We start from the raw sequence: 21,611 nt of genomic DNA, 5'->3' as shown, positions 1-21,611 counted from the left end.
AAACCAACAAAAATCATTTAAAAAAATTCAAAGCAGATCTAAGATATACAAAACAATAATTAAAACACTGAGTAGGAGGAACGATCACTGAGAGAATACCAAACTAAACAAAAAAGAACATAAGAAGAGCTCTCTCGGATCAGACTAGTGGTCCTTCTAGTCCAGCATCCTGTCTCACACAGTGGTCTCCAAAGATAACCATAGTGGTCAGGTAAGTTCAAAAAAGTGTAGGCACTCCCTCGGGTATGTTGGTCACAACCATAGAGGATTTTAATTTTGGATCAATAACAAAAATGAAAGTTTATTTTCTATTACTGTTCATTCAACCCAGTAGTCTTGAACAGCTGCTGAGAGTTCACCTTTAAGCAACTAATGAAAACCTACCCACATAAGTGGATCCCCACCCCCAATATTGAGGGCACCACCCCCTCCCTGTTTGGCAACAGGCATATTTTAGCCTGCTTGTGGAGACTATGGAGCCCAGTGGATTTGTAAACACTCTGCGGGACCCAATGCCCTCCAATGACTTGTTGGTGGCCTTGGTGGAGAACTAGCAGTCCTGCCTTACGGCCACCATTAACAACCAAGAGGGTGGTCATCTGGCTGGTGTACCACATGCCCAATACACCTCCAGATACCCAGCCTGCCCTGCTAGGTTGCAGCCTAGATGTTACAGTTCCCTAGACTACTAATTCTGGGGAACTTTAACATCCAAGCAGAGCTGCCATCCTCTGGAAATGGGCTGGACCGACTGTCAGCCATGGTGACACTAGGGCTCTCGCAATTTGTTGTTGACCCTACCCACCAAGCAGGCCACACCCTGGACCTCATTTTCAACACAGGGTTGAATGTGGATCTGGTCATGGCTAATGCTGTGCCATGGTCAGACCACTATGCTCTAAAGACCTTGCTAAGATTGTTACCTTCCCCTCAGTTGGGTGCTGAACAGATTTCAGCATGCCCGCAGAGACTTATGGATCCAATTGGATTCCTGAACGCTCTGCGGAACCCAATGCCACTCAGCACTTCTCTAGATGGACTGGTCAGTGACTGACATGACAGAATGCTGGCTGCCACTGATGTTATAGCTCCCAGACATCCTCTCTGCTCCCATCTAAAGTGTGTCCCTTGACCATCCTTGGAGAGAACACTGAGTTACCTCAGATGACTCTCATTAGTTGAAGTGGACAGGATACAAACAGCAACAAGTCCAACCACTTGCCCACTAGACCCATGTCCACCGTAGCTTCTAAAAAACAAAGGAACAAAGAATTGGGGGGCCCCTCTGGGAAATAATCAACATCTCCCTCTCAGTAGGAGAATTCCCAGAAGGATTAAAAGAGGCAGTGGTACACCTGTTGCTCAAAAACCATCCCTGGACCCACATAAGCCTGACAACTACCGCCCTGTCTCACATCTAGAGTTTCTTGGGAAGATGTTTGAAAGGGCTGCTGCGGATCAAATATCAGCATTCCTGGATGAAACTTCAGCCCTTAACCACTTTCAGCCAGGTTTCTGGCCTGGCCATGGGGTAGAAACAGTGCTAGTCACTCCGATGAATGACCTCTGTCACCAGCTGGACCCAAGTGGGTCAGTTCTGCTTATACTATTAGATCTGTCAGCAGTGTTTGATACAGTTGATCATGAGCTCCTAGCTCACCACTTTGCTGACACTGGGATATGTGGGACAGCCTTCAAATGTCTGATCTCTGTCCTCCGGGGTCGTGGACAGAGTGTAGCAATAGGTGAGAGAGTATCCAGCAGTCATCAGCTCACATGTGGAGTCCCACAGGGAGCAATCCTCTCTCCTATTTTATTTAACATCTTCATGCACCCTCTTGCTCAGTTGGTACAGAGGCTTGGGATGGGTTGCCACCAATACTCAGATGACACCCAGCTTTTCCTCCTGATGGATGACCACCCTGATTCTCCTCCAGAATCCTGAGCCAGATGCCTGGAAGCAGTGACAAAGTGACTCAAGCAGAGATATCTGAAGCTTAATTCTTGAAAGACAGAGGTCCTGTGGCTAAGTAGGAATGGACCAAACGAGGAAGTGTGCTAACCCAATCTGAAGGGAGTGTGTTTAGCAGTAGCCCACTCTGCCAGAAACCTGGGTGTGATCCCTGACACCTCCCTCTCCATGGAGGCTCAGGTCACAAGAATAGTGCAGCAGGCTTTCTTAGCCACTGCTCCCAGACCTTCTGGCTTCCGGCAGTTTACAGGGGTTAAAAACAATAATAGAATGGCATAAAACCACATAAATAATAAGCCAAGCAATTCAAAGGAAATAATAAAATAACAAATATCATGCTATCACTGCTATCACTGCAGTGGTTTACACCTGTATAATCCCCACAGTTATTAATTCAAGGGCAACCATTGATAGTATTCGAAGGACAGAGCGTTCTTCAGGGAGTATAGAGGCATTTTGGAATGCTTTTCTGTTTATTCATCCTGAGATCATGGGCAGCAGACTTATGCATGGGACTTCAGTTTCTTTAATTAAGCAAGACTCCCCCCCCAGAAATATAATATTGTTGTTAAAAATGTTGTTGAATGTGTATGGATTGGATATACATGGCTCTCTAGCCCAACAATTCCTGGTCTGTTGTGTTTCCACCTGGAGACTGGCAACCCTAATGATATCAGATACATTCCGGGTCTTCCTGCACTATTGCTGTAGCCATTTCTCTTGCCTTTTCATGGCTCAGAAGCCCTTGGTCAATCTAGGGGCAACCTGAGTTCAAACACGTGAGAGAGGGTGCCTGATAGCAATCGTGTCAAGCTGCCAGGGGTTAACTAGGGCTTCAGAAGGAGCAGCAACATATCAAAAGGAGACCCTGAAGATTGGATCATATTTAAGGTACTGGACAATATTTAACATACTGTCTTTCCATTTAAAGATGTATGAAAGACACAATGGCCAAGGGACCAAGCCCTATGAAGATAGGTTGAGGGACTTGGGAATGTTCAGCCTGGAGAAAAGGAGGTTGAGAGGGGACATGATAGCACTCTTTAAGTATTTGAAAGGTTGTCATTTGGAGGAGGGCAGGATGCTGTTCCCATTGGCTGCAGAGGAAAGGACACGCAGTAATGGGTTTAAACTACAAGTACAACGATATAGGCTTGATATCAGGAAAAAAATTTCACAGTCAGAGTAGTTCAGCAGTGGAATAGGCTGCCTAAGGGGGTGGTGAGCTCCCCCTCACTGGCAGTCTTCAAGCAAAGGTTGGATACACACTTTTCTTGGATGCTTTAGGATGCTTAGGGCTGATCCTGCGTTGAGCAGGGGGTTGGACTAGATGGCCTGTATGGCCGCTTCCAATTCTATGATTCTAAAGACCCCTGGCCATTTTCCTATCTAGATTCAACATTGCACTTTAATATCTCCACCCATGCACCCATTCTTCTTTTACCCTAGCTTTCAAAAATATATGCAATACAAACACAACGGTTAAAAAAAGAGCTGGCAATTACCATTCAGATGTATGTCATATGCCTTTGAGCAGTACTGATCAGTAAAGACCTTTCCCAGAAGATAATTATTTGTGGCAGCAAAATAAGTACTTTGTCATATTGTTGGATACCATAACTATGGACCAAATAATTAAAGTACCTATGGACTTAAGGTACTTACCATTATCTGGGAGAATATAAGTTTTGGTCACTACTTGCACATTTTCTTTTGATGTTGCAGGTTTCTTAGGCTCCTGATTTTGTCTGTGCTTTTCCTTCTTCTTTGAAGGTGGAGGAGACGATACTGTGTCACCCGTGTCAGTAGATTTGGACTAGTATTTGTTCCAGCCATACACACAAAAAAAACCCAAACATAACAAGTTAACATTTAATTTGTGGAAAATTCAAAAAGAACTTTTGCACATTCATTTCAAACACACACATATGCAACATTTTATTGTTTTTAAAAATCTAAATTTTAATCTCAGTGGACCTGGCTTTAAAATGGAAAAGCAACACTTAATCCTGAAAATGTCACTTTGGCATAAATTTGGCAATACAATATGTCAACTCAACTCAAACATATTTCCAGACAAGTAGCGATTAATGTACAAGTCAAACTAGTCTCCAAAATACTATTCTTGGGATATTGAAAAGATAATCACCAATTTCTATCAATGCGATGTGATTCTGTGTGAAATTTCCCTTGCAACAGAGATGTCAAATAGCTCAGAGTAATACATTTTCTCTCCAATTTTAGCTATGAGTTCCCTTTCATTCCAGTAGTAAAGGGGTACACATATTATAATGAGCATAACCACGCCCACCACCTTGCATACTAATTAACCTATTTGCATAACCACGCTCCCTGACAGTACTTCCGGTGACATCAAGGGGCATGGTGACATGGCGGCACTTCCGGGGCATGGGGTGGGAGCATGATGATGCCACTTCCGGTGACATCAGGGAGCTTGGTTATGCAAATAGGTTTAGTATGCAAGGTGGTGGGCGTGGTTATGCTCATTATAATATGTGTACCTCTTTACTACTCATGCCTGAAACACATTGTACCCCATCCTCGCACTGGATTCTCATGTGACCCTCAGTATTCTTAGTCCACTCTGTTTGGGGATGCGGGTTTTTTAGGAGCATGTATAATATTGCATAGAAATAGCATAGTATCTTTTTTTTAAAAAGCATGTACAACCATTTCCAACCATTTCTCACATTTCCCTTAAAGGCAGGCTGAGCTGTGGGTGATTTATCTTCTGTTTTTCTTTTTAAACTCACAAGCATGAATAACACTGGATAGATATAAAACAATACCTTTGCAACGTTTAAAAAATCTTCCTCCCACTACCCCTTCCCCTATGTCTGAAAAGCAGGCAATTCTGTTCTGCGATTCTCTTTTGATAAATTAAAAAATATACTGCTGAGTTGCTGTCTTAAATGTGAGATTGCTTTTAATGCTTTTATATCTGTAAGATGGCTCAGGTGCTATTTTTGACAGAAAAGGAAGACAGAAATATCCAAATAAAGTTAGTATCATTGTTTTTGATACTCACACTCCCCTTAGATTTCCCAGATGATTTTGACCTGCAGAAAGAGATAAAATGTTAGGATCATGTTAGGATCATCATAAAAATGCTTTCAGTAACATATTTTTAATAGGAAACAGCTTATCTGTTACTGACAAATATTATGCCTTTTCAAGATGCCAGGAAGCCAGCATTTAACTATGCCATATATTTTTAAACAGTCCATAAACTGTAATTGTACTTTGTCTTAAACAGGATTGAAATGAGAGATAATCCCATAAAAATTCACCATAATACTGGATTGAGGAGATGGGGAACAGGTTAGTGTTATGTGAAAAACTCAATCTTCCCTTCTCAACCCACAGGGACATGCGCATGACTGCTGAAGATCACTATTAAAAGGCCTGGGACAGGACATTAACTCTTGTTTTTTTTGCAAAAACATATCTAAGAAAAATGGTGAGCAGGATGAGGAAACCAACAAAAAATCTCTTCAACAGAGGAGAGGGCAGTGTGGTACAGTGGTTAGAGCACTAGCCTAGGATCCGGGGGACCAAAGTCCACATTCCTGCTTGTTATGTAAATTTACTGAGTGGCCATCAATCAGTCCTCATCTCTCAGCATAGCCTAACTTGCAGGGGAAATTGTTGTGAAAAAAGAAAATGGAGGCAGAGAGATCCATATATCCTTTCCTGAGCCTCTTGGAGGAAGGACAAAATAAAAATGCACTAAGTAATAATAACACACTAAATAACAATAATACACAAAATTCATTTTTGTCCATAGAAGCATGTAAAGTCTTTCCCACATACATGCTCACAAGGACAAACGTAGCATCTAAACCAGGCAATCAAGGGCATAGGAATCCATAGTAAGTACAAGATTACTGTCTGTTGGCCTCGTTCTTCAAATATATAGGTCCCAACAGCACATGGAAATCCCATGGTCACCTATAGGCCAAGCTGCTGCAAGCATCCAGGTACAAGGCAGTTTACAAGGTTTCTTTTTGTTCACAGATAGGGTTAGCATAAAATCACACAGCAGTCATTAAACTTACCCATATGACCTCCTAACTGTCGATTTGGTAAACAGTACTTCACTATAGGGTAACTTCTTAAATTTGTCTCTGCCAACTGCTACATAAAACTGTCCATTTTCCAAATCCAACCCACTCTCGACAGGTTTTCCATCTAAGGTGTAAAGCCTGTAAAGTACAAAGAAAGGTCCATGCTTGAACTGGTACCAAGATAACTAAATGCTGTTGTAATACAATTTCTCATGCCAGTAAGAGATGTTAAATTTTTCCTCCCTGCCATATGTCAAAACCATGTTTTAATATTTTTGCCATGTAACCTAGTCCCTTTCATTTGCAAGCCTATGACAGTTATCTCTGCCTGTATCTCAGTAACGCCTTTGATCTCTAGCCTAGCCATCCCACCTTAGATCACTATTCAGAATAGGTATGGACGTAATGAGCCCGTCTTTCCTGCCTCCCTGCTCGGCTTTGTCTGGGAATCAGTATCTTCTCCTGAGACCTCGAGTACCAGTTTTGAGCTTTTGTGTGCACGTCCACTTCCTCAGATACAATGTCATGGAATGGAAATAATCAGTTCATACTTATAGGCAGAGCGTGAGAGTAAATTAACATACAGCATAATGAAAATGGTTAACAGATTCCAGAGATAAATAGGAAACAAAACAGACATTTGGTTTTGCTTGTATTCACTTGAGATTGAATTGCATGGGAAACATCTTGGGTTCAATAAATATGTCCACATTAAGAGAATAATGGGCGAATAGATAATCAATTGCTGACAGCAGTTAGCTGAGACCTTGCTCTTCTGCCCACAGGAAGTGTGTATGCACACAAAAGCTCATGCCTTGAATAAAACTTTATTGGTCTCTCAATTTGTTCTGCTGCTTCGGACCAACATAGCTACCCACTTGAATCTACCACAGAGTATGCAAGATCATTTTGATGTTCTACATAATCTAATATTCAGACTTGATGTTTTTAATCTTTCCTAATGTGTACACCAGGGGTAGTCAAACTGCGGCCCTCCAGATGCCCATGGACTACAATTCCCATGAGCCCCTGCCAGCAAATGCAGGAGCTCATGGGAATTGTAGTCCATGGACATCTGGAGGGCTGCAGTTTGACTACGCCTGGTGAACACCATATAATAAATAAATAAATAAATAAAATATGTTATTTGAGGTAGCTTGATGTAGAGTTGTAAACTCCAGATTGTGAAACTCCTGGAGATTTGGGATGGGGCCTGGGAGAGCAGGGGCCTCAGTGGGGTCCAATGCCAGATAGAGCCCATTCTCCAAAGCATCTGTTTTCTCAAGGGGAGCAGATCTCTATAGTGTGTAATTGAGAGGAAAATACATGGAGTACTCTTTAACTCAGCATTGGAATTACTGAGCCCTCTTGATGTTGCATTTATTTATTTAAGTGAGCACACTTTACTGGAACTCAGACCTATTATAGCTCTGTTTCTAGAAACTTTAGTAAATAATTTTGTATCGATTAAACAAACAGTAATGACTTTCACTAGCTTGCTTAGCATTTATTAACCTTGCAGTGAGTCACATACAAGTACTGGATTTACAGGAAACCAGGAAAAGAATTCAAAGTGACCGTGTATTGTTCTCCCATGACTCCAGTGTTAGTTCTGGCTAGTGATAGGTAATTACATGAGGAAACCAAAGGTTAGAATTTTTTCCATACTGGAGTTTTCTCTTATTAGCACAATGTTATACCGAATCCAAATAATGTTCTCTAAATTACGGTGTCTGTTTTGTGAATATACATGTTCTTTGGTAACTTTTTTATCTTTAGAGTACTGGTTGCACTGATGAAAATCATGTGATCGAAACATATGCACATATCTCCAATAGAAGACAAGGCTCTTCAAGCAACTTTGTTCTGAATTTTATTTCAGAAAATTTATTACAGCTTTCTAGTTGAATTTACATATTTCAAGTTTATGGTTGACCATTACACTGGAATTTCTTCTTGGTTTCACCAAGGCTCAAGAAGAATTCCTAAACAGATAGTTGCTACTAAGGGTGTGCATTCAGCTTGGCAAAAAAACAACACCAGCAAATCTTTGCTAATTCAAGGTTTTTTTCTTCTGGTTCTTAAGCTGAAGCATTAATTCCTAGAGAGATTCAGGACCAAATCACAAAGAGCTGAACCTATTTGATGCCAGCTTGGTGTAGTGGTTAGGAGTGCATACTTCCAATCTGGCGAGCTGGGTTTGATTCCCCACTTCCCCACATGCAACCAGCTGGGTGACCTTGGGCTCACCACAGCACTGATAAAGCTGTTCTGACTGAGCAGTAATATCAGGGCTCTCTCAGCCTCACCTGCCTCACAGGGTATCTGTTGTGGGGAGAGGAAAGGGAAGGTGATTGTAAGCTGCTCTGAGACTCCTTCTGGTAGAGAAAAGTGGCATATAAGAACCAACTCTTCTTCTTTTGATTTGGAGTCCCAAATCACTGCCCAAAAGATCTGCAAAGAGAATCCTCCTTCTGTGGATCAACTGGACATTTAAATGTCTTGACTGGCAATGCCCAGACCAATAAACAGCTGAGGATGAGCCCCCCCCCCCAGCCTGCCTCTCCCCCAGAATATTGCCCAACAAATAGCTGGTAGCATCGTTACCGGCACTGATTTGCAAAAACCCAGCGCGAAACTGCCCCTCAGGCATTTGTGGCTGCTCAGCATGAACCAAGCATCTGGTCAACACTTTCAAATATTGTAAATTCAACTGTCCAACACATTCATGGTCAAATTTGCAGCATTTTTAGTCCTGGGTCCACAGTGTTCTTTCCTGTTCAAATGCCTTCTATCTTTGAGTAGGAGCTATGGCTCAGTGCTACAGGACAAATTTAAAAGATTTAAATGTAAAAGATTCAGTCCTGGCATCTCCAGCTAAAGGTTTTCATTATGAGGGTGGGGGGATAGAAACCATCTTTGCCTGAAAACCTAGACAATCACTGTAAGTCAGAGTAAACAATGCTGAGCAAGGTGGATCAGTGGCTTGGTTTGGTATCAGGGTTGCCAGGTTGTCCTCCCCCTCCCAGCCACTGGCAGGGGTTGGCAAAGTGAGTATTATCAGATCCAGGTTAGGAAACCCCTGGAGATTTGAGGGTGGAACCTGGGAAGGACAGGAACCTCCGTGGGTTACAATGCCATAGAGTTCACCCTCCAAAGCAGCCATTTTTACCAGGGGAACTGATCTCTGTAGTCGGGAGATCACGTGCAATTCCTATTTGGGACAAAACAGAATCATTTCTTTAGGGCCCAACTGATAGACAGGTAAAAATCCTCAGGCAAATGTGCTCTAAGGACACCAACAGTTGATGACGGTAGGTGGGACGTTGTTATCATCCTTTGGACCATTTTTTCACATTGTCTTGAAAGGAGATTAAATTTGTAGACCTGCTGAGCACACTGCAAGATCCAGTTTCTCAGAAAATATTATTCCTGGACAGTGCTAGGAAAATGTCACTTCATAAGATGCAAATATCAACAACAGGGCTTCCTCTTACCTGTGAACAGCTCCGTTTCTGAGTGTAATTTTCTCGGTCACCATTTCAAGGACATGTTCCCACTGAATCAGCGTTTTCCTTGGGATAAAAAGACGCACTGCTGGGCTTACGAGATCGCCGTTTGCAATCAGGCTGAAAAGATGGAACAAAGTTGCTTACAGGAGAACGTTCTGCAAAATGAAGTAGAGCAAGCTGGCAATCAGAAAACCTTACGTACAAAACAGTGCAGGGCTCCTGAAGGGGCTTTCGAAAGCGTGCTGACACATTGATTCTGCTGTGGATAACTGGCTTCACCTGGAAGACCCCAAAATGCAATGATTACTTCTATTTGTACGTATCCTTATGACATCATTTATAATCTTTCCCCTTTTTTGTCCCTTCCCCCTCCCCTACTTTAAAAAGTTTTGCGCTTCGATCAGCTAAGGATACTGCATGATATCATAGTGTACTTACGGTTGCCTTTTATTTGTGCTTTCATTAAAAACTCGAGCAAAACTTGCATTTAGTTTTCCTTCCTTCTCTTCTGTATGTTTCCAGACAAAAAGACTGACTTGAATTTCAGAACTTTGATTCTCTTACTGATTTGCTAACGGATCTTGCTGAGTCAAAGGAGTGGTGAACTCACCAGATCTCCTAATTTCTTAGCTGCTTCTCATAGTTCATTGTGTAGAAACTTGAGGAGGGGGAGGGAACCATACTTCAATTCATACTAATAGCCAAGGGCCAACAGACTTTTAGAATAAGAGAGTTGGAAGGGACCTCCAGGGTCATCTAGAATGCTTTTAAAATGCTTTTAAAAGTATAATGCTTTTTAAAAGTATACTTTAAAATGTTTTTTAAAGTATAATTTTATTCCCTTACTTTTCATTCAAAATGGTCAAGATATATTGCAAATGCAGTTTACAATGTGGGATATAGGACTGAAAGGAATAATCACAGAGCCCTATATATATATATATAGAGAGAGAGAGCCTCTTGCAGAGTGGTAAGGCAGCAGACATGCAGCCTGAAAACTCTGCCCATGAGGCTGGGAGTTCAATCCCAGCAGCCGGCTCAAGGTTGACTCAGCCTTCCATCCTTCCGAGGTCGGTAAAATGAGTACCCAGTTTGCTGGGGGGTAAACGGTAATGACTGGGGAAGGCACTGGCAAACCACCCCATATTGAGTCTGCCATGAAAACGCTAGAGGGCGTCACCCCAAGGGTCAGACATGACTCGGTGCTTGCACAGGGGATACCTTTACCTTTACCACACACACACACACACACATATATAAAAGTTAGTAGCAGGAGATTCCCCAGGCCCCATTTGCAGGCTGGTGAACTTATATGTACTGTTTTTAACCCATTTTGAAATTCCAGGTTGTCATTTGTAAAGTATGCACCCACACTCCACACCCACACACTTCAGAGTGAGGCTATTTCATTGAAGTACCCTCGACAAATCAGAATTACTTTGCAATTATTCTCAAACGGAGAAAAAACGGAATGCTTTGATCACAGCACGCATTCCCAAGTGACCGGCTTATTTTAGACTGATAGGGTGTTGTTTTCCAGACAGACCAAAGAAGCCGGGAGTACTAATGGCTCTTTGATGAGGGATTTGTCTAAAAGGGCATCTGGTTACAGAGACTATATTTGGAAGATACACACAATTAATGCATGAGCCTTCATCGCTGTCAGGATGACTTATTTCTGCAGGGACCTATCGCATGCTTTGTGCTTCACTGTCCTGTTGAGAAACTTTGATGGGTTTCATCAGCTTGCAGAAACTAATTAATGGCACACTTCAGGGAATCTTCTCAATGGCTTGTGCCTTATTGTTAGCAAGCGCTGTTTTCACATTCAGATGTAGAGAGTGATCATCCTGTGAAGCCATGTGCAATGGTTTCTGCCATCCAAAGCGGCCAGAACTGGATCCAGGTTCTCAAAAAATGCTATTTCTGAGCAGTGCTAAGAAAATGTCACTTCATAGGTAGTCCATTGTTCATAGGGGTGCCAACTCTGGGTTTGGAAGCACGTGGAGACTTTGGGGCTGGAGCCGGCAGTGCATGGGAATTGGGGCAGGGAGGGAGTTCAGTGGACCATAATGCTATGGAGTCCCCCCTCCAATGCAGTCATTTGCTCCAGGGGAACTGATCTCTGTCACCTGGAGATGAGCTCTAATTCCAAGCAGCCCTCTCTTGAAGTCAGGAGAACCAATCAGCTGACCTGCTACTTCTAAGACTGTTCAGTTGGGTATGTGTAGCTTGGAGAAGAGGAGAGCAAGGGGTGATACAATATCAACCAGCTATCTGTGCATCTGTCAGAGAACATCCTCACAAGAGCCTAACAGCTAAATCAGGGTGGCATTAACCTGTGAAACTACTTGCTGCAGGTCACCATTGCAAGGCAGAACAGCACCAAACAACATTGGAACTGTTATTATTATTGTATATCTGGCAGCAGTGAAGGTGTATGCCAGGATCCAGCCAAGGCAGAATGCTGAGAGAGCTCCTCTGCAGCTCATCTTGACCCCCTATTGGCCACAGCAGTGGGTCAGGCGGTAAAGATGGGCATGCCACACTTGTTGCCCCCCCACACTCAGGACCCACTAAGAGTTCAGCCCCAGAAGCAACTAAGTGGATCCTGGAAAAAGCTCAGACTTTAGTTCACCTACTGACCAAGGATTTGCAGTGAGGCTGATATAAGACAAATAGAATAAATAGTATTTATTAGATTTACTAACCGCCACTCTTGGGCCAGCCAACTCTCAGCAGTTTACAACAGAATAAAAATAGTGAAATAACAAAATAAGAATATTGACAATCCCCTTAAAATTCATGACTCAACTCAACAAACCCATCCTAGCTCAATGTCTCAAGGTAGGTGCTTGGAGGCGTGACCCCACTGATATCCCTTACCCTGGCTGCAACCAAACGCCTGGTGGAAGAGCTCTGTCTGAGATAGCTATGGTCTTCCCAGTTGCAATGTATGGCTGTGAAAGTTGGACCATAAGGAAGGCTGAGCGTCAAAGAATTGAGGCTTTTGAACTCTGGTGCTGGAGAAGACTCTTGCGAGTCCCTTGGACTGCAAGGCGAACAAACCAGTCAGTCCTAGAGGAGATCAGCCCTGACTGCTCTTTAGAAGACCAGATCCTGAAGATGAAACTGAAATACGTTGGCCACCTCATGAGAAGGAAGGACTCCCTGGAGAAGAGCCTGATGCTGGGAGCGATTGAGGGCAAAAGAAGAAGGGGACGACAGAGAATGAGGTGGCTGGATGGAGTCACTGAAGCAGTCGGTGCAAACTTAAATGGACTCCGGGGAATGGTAGAGGACAAGAAGGCCTGGAGGATCATTGTCCATGGGGTCGCGATGGGTCGGACACGACTTCGCACCTAACAACAACAACTGTTGCTGCTGATAAAGGTTTCCCAGGTTTCCCTGCCCCAGACCCTTGGTATCAGCCATCCCCTGTTCTTCCAGTATACAAAGCTTTTCCAGTTTTAGTCTAGAGAAGGAGTAATGCAAATGCTGGCAGGGGCTCATTGTAGTCCATGGACATCTGGAGGGCCGCAGTTTGACTACCCCTGGTCTAGAGTTATAACAATCTATGGATCAGGTTTACTGAATTTCCAGATTAAAATTTTAAACTAACAAAAAAAAAATCCTCCACTACTAACCTTGCAAAGATACTAATCCAATATATAGGGATAGAAACACAGATAGAATCATGGAATAATAGAGTTGGAAGGGACCTCATGGGTCATCTAGTCCAACCCCCTGCACTATGCACGACACTCACAACCCTATCGCTCATCCACTGTAACCTACCACCCCCTTGAGCCTTCACAGAATCAGCCTCTCCATCAAATGGCTTAAGCAACTGAAGTAACATAAATTGTCAGGTGATTAAAGTCTCAATGCATTTTGAGAGCAAGAAGGAAAGCACATGTAATGCCATTATTTGCTCTTAAAAAGACGGGCCATCCTTAATAATTTCTTTTTCATTTCCCATTATAGTTAGCATGCCAGAATCAAAACATAAATAACTGTGCACTTAATTTGCTGCATCATAAATTTAATTTTGCTCTCCCCCAATTAGAGCGGTCCTATGACTACACTGAATTATTTTATGTTGATGACTCTGCTAATTAAACCAGTTATAGCTCATGGCCTTTATTATAATTACTAATTGATCATATCAGCACAAAGAGTTGTTAATGAATTGTCTGCACAGATGGATATTAATAAAGGAACTTCCTAGAGAATGGACAAAACATGTGATAGCAACTGAAGTCAAATGTCCAACACATTTCACTGGGACCTAAATAACAGGATGGATAATCTATTTTCTTAAAAATAAAAAAAGAATAAAAACTGAGCTCGTATAACATTTCAAAAACTATCAAGTTGGTCTGAATCACACCATGTAGGTATGATAAGAGCTAGTTCTAATTTTTTGAACTTAGTATAGATTGGATGCCTTATGTGATGGAAAATCAGGAAACCATGACCTATAACCAAAAAGAAAAGAAAAGACGAGACTACACAGAATGCCCTGATGGTCCTTGTGCTGCAAAATTCCTAAAGATTTGGGAGTGAGATATAATGCCACAGAATTCACCCTCCAAAGTATTTTCTCTAGGGGAACTGATCTCTGGAGATTGTTGTATAAGATCTTCAGGAGATTGTTGTATAAGATCTTCAGGACTCTACTTATTTGACTTTGCCCTTGCCAGATCCCACAGCAAATGAAAGCCAAATTACCAGGCTCAATTGCAGTTTGGTCACCCTCTTCATGGACAAGTGCTCTTAGTTCTGACTGTAACCCAGAATAACATTAAATTCATATTCTTGTCTGCAACCAGGGACCTATTAACTTTACCTGTGCTCCAGCTCAAAGAATGCACCTGGGTAAACAATGGCATTACTGTGTTACTTTACAGAACCAAACTGGGTCACCTTAGGAACACAAGTGTGTTCCCATGGAACTTCAAATAAACAGTGATTTTCAAAAAGGGCTTATTTGATCCACTATATATTTCTAGAAAGGCCATGGAGGAGAAGCTGGTCTCATGGCTTAAATGCCTCTCAGCACGTAACACCCACTCAGGTGTCCCACCCATGAGTGCTTCTTCCTCCAACTAGCTTGCCTGTCTGTCCAGCAGCCAGCCAATTGCCTTCCATCCCCCACCCCTGACCACTGCCTCCTCCTTCCACTTCCCTTTGATGCTTGGAGGCTGCAGATCCCTGCTGCATGAGAGCTGCCCCTGCCGATGAGTTCCCTGCAGCCTTTCTAGGTCCGGGGGAGGGAGAGGCCATCTAGATCTTAATGTACTAGAGATGTCATCCTGCAAATATTACTCTCCCACAAAAATGCTTCCATGCATACATCTGGAGCTTCATGAGGAGCCATGCAATGGATTTTGTGTGCTGAGGCTTTCCATGTGCAGTTACAGCCAAACTTTCAACATTAATGCCAATTGCCAACCACCACTGCAGAGGGCTGAATCCCCACTGCATCCCTAAGAGGTAGTCAGTGATGCTGTTAAGTTTGATGCAGTTACATATAGATAGCATCAGTTACTAAATGGATGTAGGAACTAGGCATGCAGCAACCCACTTCTGCGCATGCAAAACGAATCATGTACAGCATTTTATAACATAGTCATTCTTGTACTATAATAAGGATTACTCAGACTTGCTCAGGCCATACAGCAATGCACAACACACAAAATACTTACATTTTCCACTGCTAACTGTTTGTAAAAAAAACAAAAAGTATTTAGCATCTTGGACATATACTCTCAATGCAGCATAAAATTATGCAAAGTAGTAACTATCTGCATATTATAAATAGGCTAAAAATAAACATATATTACTGGAGGAAAGATCCTAGTACTCACAGGCAGACATATTAAAGCCTGATTACATGTTCTTAGCCATTACTACTCCCGCTCTCATACAAGTATGCTTCCAAAGTACAAAGTATTATCTTCTCCACTGAATTTTGCTGGGTGCAATACGTTCTACCACAAACTGCATTTTGTCAAGAAGTCCAGGCCTGAATTCCACGAGATCCTAAGGCTAGTTTGCACAAGAAACTGACTTTGTAAATATATGTGACAAATTCATTAGTACAAATTTCAGAATATCAATTTATCAATAAGCAACACAGATCTCCAAAACAAGCAGCAAAGAAAATAAATAGTTGCTTAACTATCAAACATATTTAGATGTATTAGATCAGTGATTCCCAACCTTTTTATCACCGGGGACCGGTCAATGCTTGACATTTTTACTGAGGCCCGAGGGGGGGGGTAGTCTTTTGCCAAGGGATGTTGCTACCGCCTGAACCCCTGCTCCACTTGCTTTCCCGCCCGCGCCCCTGACTTCCCCCCTGACTACAGGGGGGTGCTGCCAGCAGCAGCTGCACAGTGCCATGCCGAGGGGGAGCCCCAGCCATGGCGGCTGCTGGAGAGCACCAAAGGTGAGCCAGTGGCAGAGTGGCAGGGCAGCCCCAGAGGCAGCAGCCGGGGAAGAGGACAAGGAGGAGCCGCGGTCCGGTACTAACTAATCTACGGACCTGAACCGGTCCCCGGACTGGGGGTTGGGGATCACTGTATTAGATGACAGGCTCTAAAAGTCATGAAATCATAGCCCCCAGCTCAAGCATTCTCTATGGTGCTCTATATTTGCAAAGCTACAGATCATAGATGTAGGTCCTTAGCCAGTGTGGTATAGAGGTTAAAAGTGATGGCCTCTAATATGGAGAGTCAGCTTTGATTTCCCACTCCTCCACAAGCAGTCATCTGAGTGACCTTGGACCAGTCACAGTTTCTCTCTCAACCCCACACCTCACAGGGTGTCTGTTGTGAGGAGAGGAAGGGAAGGTGATTGTAAGCCACTTTGATACTCCTTTGAGGAGTGAAAAACAGGGTATAAATGCCAACTTTTTCTCTTCTTCAGTCCATCAGAATCCAAGCTAGTCTTTCTTGCTTCAAACCCTTAGGCCAATTATATTTTTGGCAACTCGAACAGGTGATGATGATGGAACGATCAGGCTATGTCCTGGCTAGAATTTTCTGGAAAATTACTTCAGTACTCCTCATTCTCCCCCTACCATCTGATGACTCACAAGTTCTCACAAAAAGCTAATTAGCCTCTTCCATAGTTTGACCTTGAAGGTGATAAGAAGTCTGCAGGCTGAGAACTTCAATTAATAACACCTGCAGGTTGCAACATGTTAGATACTGCACACATTAACGCTTGAAGGGAGGAATCAGGGGTGATTTGTGGCACACAAACCAAACAACACAAGCATAAAACAATTCAGGAAACATGCCTTTATGTGTAAACAACTTCTTGTTTTGAATAGAGGTGAAAGCTCTATATAAAATTAAGTGGTGTGGTGAAAATATAAAAGTATAGAGTCACATTTTGAAAAATACTGCATAGCAGACCACTGTATTTTCTGCCCCAAGAATAATCCAAGTAGTACAATAATTAGTATTTTAGTGTTTTTTAGGATGGAGTTAAAATTGTCCATAAATTTAGATATTTTTAATTCTTTCTTCAATAAGTACATATATATCATCATTTATATCATCAAAAATTTTGCTCAGGCCAGGATCAAATGCCCATAAAATGTCTTCAGGATACAACCACTGGGTATCCCTTGAAGGGAAGTATATATGATATGCTCCTCTTAATACTCCATTTTCCATTCTAAAGTAATCTAAGTCTTCTGGGACTGATCCAATTAAAATGGATCAAGGCGGCTAGAAATGATGCTGGCTACACTATTTTTTTCCATGGACAGAAACAAACTGGTCTGCTAAACATGTTTATTCTCCTACTATCCTGTTTCCTTCCTTTCTTCTTGCAGACAAATCCACATAAAGCATTAATTGCTAATCAAATCTACCAAAAGCCAACACACTATACAATTTCACATTTCAATCTAAACATATTCTAGCAGAATGGCTGTGTTGAATAAGATATGAGCTTTCTAAGGAGAAGATCTTAAATTCTCATTATTGACTATTTCCCCCATATTATATACAATAAATGTTCAATATTTGGAATGTTATATAATAGCATAGTTCCCACAAGACTCAGCAGAACCCTCAATCCTTGCCAGCAAGCTGCAAAAATTCAGTGTTTCCTCTCATTCCTAGGAAAAATTTTACTGCTTATTTCTTCCTCATGTTAAACCCTTAGAAAGACAATTGTTTCAGTTCCCACCCTGGAAGGAAAGTGGCTTTCAATCCATTGTTGGGTGACAGAATCCTGTAACATACCATACTAGATTCTCTGTGAAAACTTTTAACTGCATGAACATATGCTATCTCTAGCCAAACTTTTAAAGTTTTCTGTGAACATGATTTTTTTCTCCAGTGATCAAAGATTAGTGATAAAGTCATATTGATAGGCTCAACCTTCTTGTAAAAAAAATTAATGGGGAAAATCAGCTTATACACCAGTGAAGGAGGGAGGATGATAGAAGATGCAGAGTAGGAGGAACAACCTCAATGAGTGGTGGAATGACCTTCAAGGGACAGGGAAAGGGTAGGGATAAATCTGAGGGAGTATGTATGCTTTTGAATTTGTGTGTGGCTTGGAAGTGAAGCAAGGGGGGAAAGCACCATAAAACCATTCTCAGAAAACCCAGGGAAACAGCGAGCAAAAAGCAAACTGAACACTGAAGGAAGGGAAATCAATGCAGAAACAAACCAGACGGACATGCATAGTGAAATCAAGGGAAAATGCAGAATGAAAAAGGAAACCCAACAGACATGCATGGTGCAAGTGAGGGAAAACACTCGTGCATAATAGGTTAGGGTTGAATACTTGGAATTTAAATTGTTATGTCTGGGCATTAACATTGATATGATAAAAACTATCTGCAGTTGTGAACTGAATCAATCAATTAAAAGTTTGAGGAATACTGACTAAAAGAGTATGCTAGTCAATGTACACATCCTTTTCAGTTGGTTTCCTTCTCCTGATTAAAAAAAAATGCCAAATTACCTGTTTGAATTATAACTTCCAAAGCATAGAAGGGCATTGATGCTTGCACATTTGAACACTTTGCTATTGATGGTATAATTAGGAAGATTTAATTATATTCCATACTGTAATAGGCTTTGTGAATGTGGAACTAACCAAAATGATTCTATAGATCATATTCTTTCGGATTGTCCTGTATTTTCAGATTTTCAGCTGAAATTATTTTTGCTTTGTTTAAGCAGGACTCTTTCTCTTTAGAAGCTAATTCTTCTTGAGTACTAAGGGATGAAGTTAAACAAGTAACTTTGTGGTTTTGGCATCTGTACTAAATTCACATAATCCTTTTAGTGTATGGTAGTTCATTGTTTATGGCTTTTGTAATCAAGAGGAAGTATAGGTATTTGCAAAATAAACATATAAGGAATTGGGCAGAAAGCATCCTGATCCTTGTCAAAACTACAAGAGTACAGCAACCAAGCCCCAATCATTATATAAGGATTAAAGTTCCAAAAAGAGAGGATGCAGCAAGTTAATGAAGGAAGGCCTAGAACAGGAGCGGCCAAATGTTCATGGACTACAATTACCATGTTCCCCTGCCAGAGGCACATTAATCCCCAAATGTAGGCATCATTCTACATGTATAATGCCCAAGCTGCCTACATCCCGGAGATTATTAGGAACCTCTGGACATATGTACCATTTTATTCTTTTTTGCTTATGTTTGTGCTCCAGAGGCTTCTTACCCTCTGAATACACACTATGTAACTGCTAGAAAAGAGTGCAGGACTAATTTACCCATACAGGTGTGCAAGATTTGCAAGTAGATAGGATCCTGGGTTTACACCCACATCCACATCTTGCATGTGTGCAGTAGTGAGAAGACCCAGGAGACAAAAGCAAGCAGAGAGACAGACAGAGCTCCTCACTCGGAACCTTTCAGGCATGCTTCTTTATGGCCTGTACAGAAACACCCTCCAGTATAAGCCTCTTATCAGCTGATTGACCTAGGAAGTGTTTGTTGCTATAGTCTGTGTTAGTGTACTCAAGATTAATACTGTCATAATTGTAAAATATACAGTTGCAATTAATGGTACATACATGAGCCAGAAAGCATCGTCTTTGTTTTCTAGGGCTTTCTGGTCAATACCGCACTGAATCCTCAAGGTATTCGTTTCAGAAGAATAACAGTGTTTGTATGGCTTGTTGTGCTAATTAGGTTACTAAGATACTAACTACAAAACAATTTACAGACACTGTTCAGTAGATTAAAGGCATTCATCCAGTGGTTTCAGAGCTGGGCCAATCAACCTATATCAGAAGCAGAGTCGTCAGACTGAACTGGTTTCAAAGAATTACTACTTTTGCCTTTTTTTTCAAGAATCCTTCAGCTTCGAAAAACATTACATATAACATATCCCCTTTAGAATATGCAAAAAATCTCAGTCATCCAGTATTACAGTTTTCAATATCTCTTCTTTTTGAAATATGTATTAATTTTGCTAAGTCATGAAAAAACCAATTTCTCATCACATTCTCATAACATGTGCCTGTAAAAACCAGAATGATTCCTATCATGGAATCTTACACAAACCTTTAAAAGGAAGCATTTTTAAAAAATTAGGAAAACTTGAACCTACCCTGTATGCATCAAGAACACAGAGCCAGCATCCCTTCAGGGCACAATTAGATGGCAATTTGGCTGGTCTACCTGTTTAGTCATCATGATTCCAGCACTCCAACCACAGCATATTCAGAGAGCCAATAAGTGGGGTTGCCATTTTGTATGAATAGGGCAATTCATTCATGTTTTAGCTTAAATATACATACGCCATGCCTTCAAAAATCTGGGTCATATGAGCTAAAACCAGAAAATTCATATGTTACAAAATATTAATTGTACCTATTGATTGTGTTTTCTCTCATTTGGTGCAACAGTATCAATAAACTTGAAATAACTCAAGGCAGCTTGACTTAAGGAGTAAGAATGAGATGGCAGTTTATAGTCACTCACACACAAAAAAAATCAGTTGCCCATTCTAGTTGCATATCAATACCAGCAAGTTGCTTCCAGAATAGAAAAAAAACATCAATTTGGTCAAAGAGCATGTCCGTTCAGTAAAAGTGTATTAAAACTTATTTATGTATCATATTAGACTCCCAAATGGCCTATTTCAAGGTTTCTTCAATCCAAACAGACTCTTACTCCAAGGATACCACTTGATCTAAGTTAAACATCCCAATTTCATTTGTGCTTTATGGAACAGACCGGCTTTCTTTAAAGACATTCTCTTGGGAATTTAAAGTAAAAAAATTCCCCATGGCAAATGTAACACAGTGTTTATTTATTCATGTTTTAATTTGTTATCTAATATTAATCTATTTTTTAATTATTTGGGAGTAAAAGCATTATTCATTTTGAGTTTTAGTCAGTGTGTAGAAATTCAAACTTAGGCAAGATCTAATTGTCAATGTGACCAGATCTGTGAATACCTAAATCAAGAGACTGGAACCACAATACAAGAAAGATCTGTCCACAAACCTGCAGAATAATCTGAAATGTTAAAAATTCAGTTAGGGGTCAACCACCCCTAGAAGATAGAAGAAACACCTGTAGTAAGAAATGAATGCCCCTAGTGGTCATTCCTAGGCAACCACATTATTGCCAGTCCTTCCAACGCTAGTTGCAGTCAGTAAAAGTCAACTCTGGGACAGGGGGAAGTCAGGCTCTTTCATCTTTGCCAGAGGACTACTCCTGATTTTAGCTATATGTAATTTTCACGTACTCTGGTTCCAGAAATGGAGCAGCATATTGATCTATAGACAATGTGTTTTCTGTGTTTATTTAGGCATTGTTTCTGGTACACATTTCTTTGTTCACACAAATACACTGATTTGATTGAGGAGCACTTAATTTGGGGTGGGATTTTTTTCAGGAGTCCCTACTGTTCCAGCATTCTGTGAAGTTCAGACCAGATCATCCTGGATCAAAGACTTTTGGGAATTCTCTATAAGTCACTCTGCCATTCCCATTCCCAAAGTAAGAAATTAAAGTACGTATGT

The 21,611-nt window shown here is 41.4% G+C and overlaps 1 protein-coding gene across 3 annotated transcripts in view; it reads right to left on the bottom strand.

The window, feature by feature from the left end:
- The window catches only part of DCDC2 (doublecortin domain containing 2), a 53,399-nt gene that overhangs the window by 20,716 nt on the left and 11,072 nt on the right, over positions 1-21,611 (bottom strand). For 2 of the 3 annotated variants that reach the window (XM_077353023.1, XM_077353024.1), the window contains 6 exons: positions 15,284-15,298; positions 9,775-9,851; positions 9,558-9,689; positions 6,052-6,198; positions 5,022-5,052; positions 3,638-3,788 (listed from right to left, as the gene is read on the bottom strand). In XM_077353023.1, coding sequence (XP_077209138.1) covers positions 3,638-3,788; positions 5,022-5,052; positions 6,052-6,198; positions 9,558-9,689; positions 9,775-9,851; positions 15,284-15,298 — 553 coding nt within the window. The remainder of the gene's footprint in view (positions 1-3,637; positions 3,789-5,021; positions 5,053-6,051; positions 6,199-9,557; positions 9,690-9,774; positions 9,852-15,283; positions 15,299-21,611) is intronic. The other variant, XM_077353025.1, reaches the window with a different exon arrangement.

The sequence above is a fragment of the Paroedura picta genome, chromosome 9 (assembly GCF_049243985.1).
Source record: "Paroedura picta isolate Pp20150507F chromosome 9, Ppicta_v3.0, whole genome shotgun sequence".
NCBI lineage: Eukaryota > Metazoa > Chordata > Lepidosauria > Squamata > Gekkonidae > Paroedura > Paroedura picta.
The sequence above is the reverse complement of the archived record's forward strand: the minus strand, read 5'-3'. Positions and strand labels throughout refer to the sequence as shown.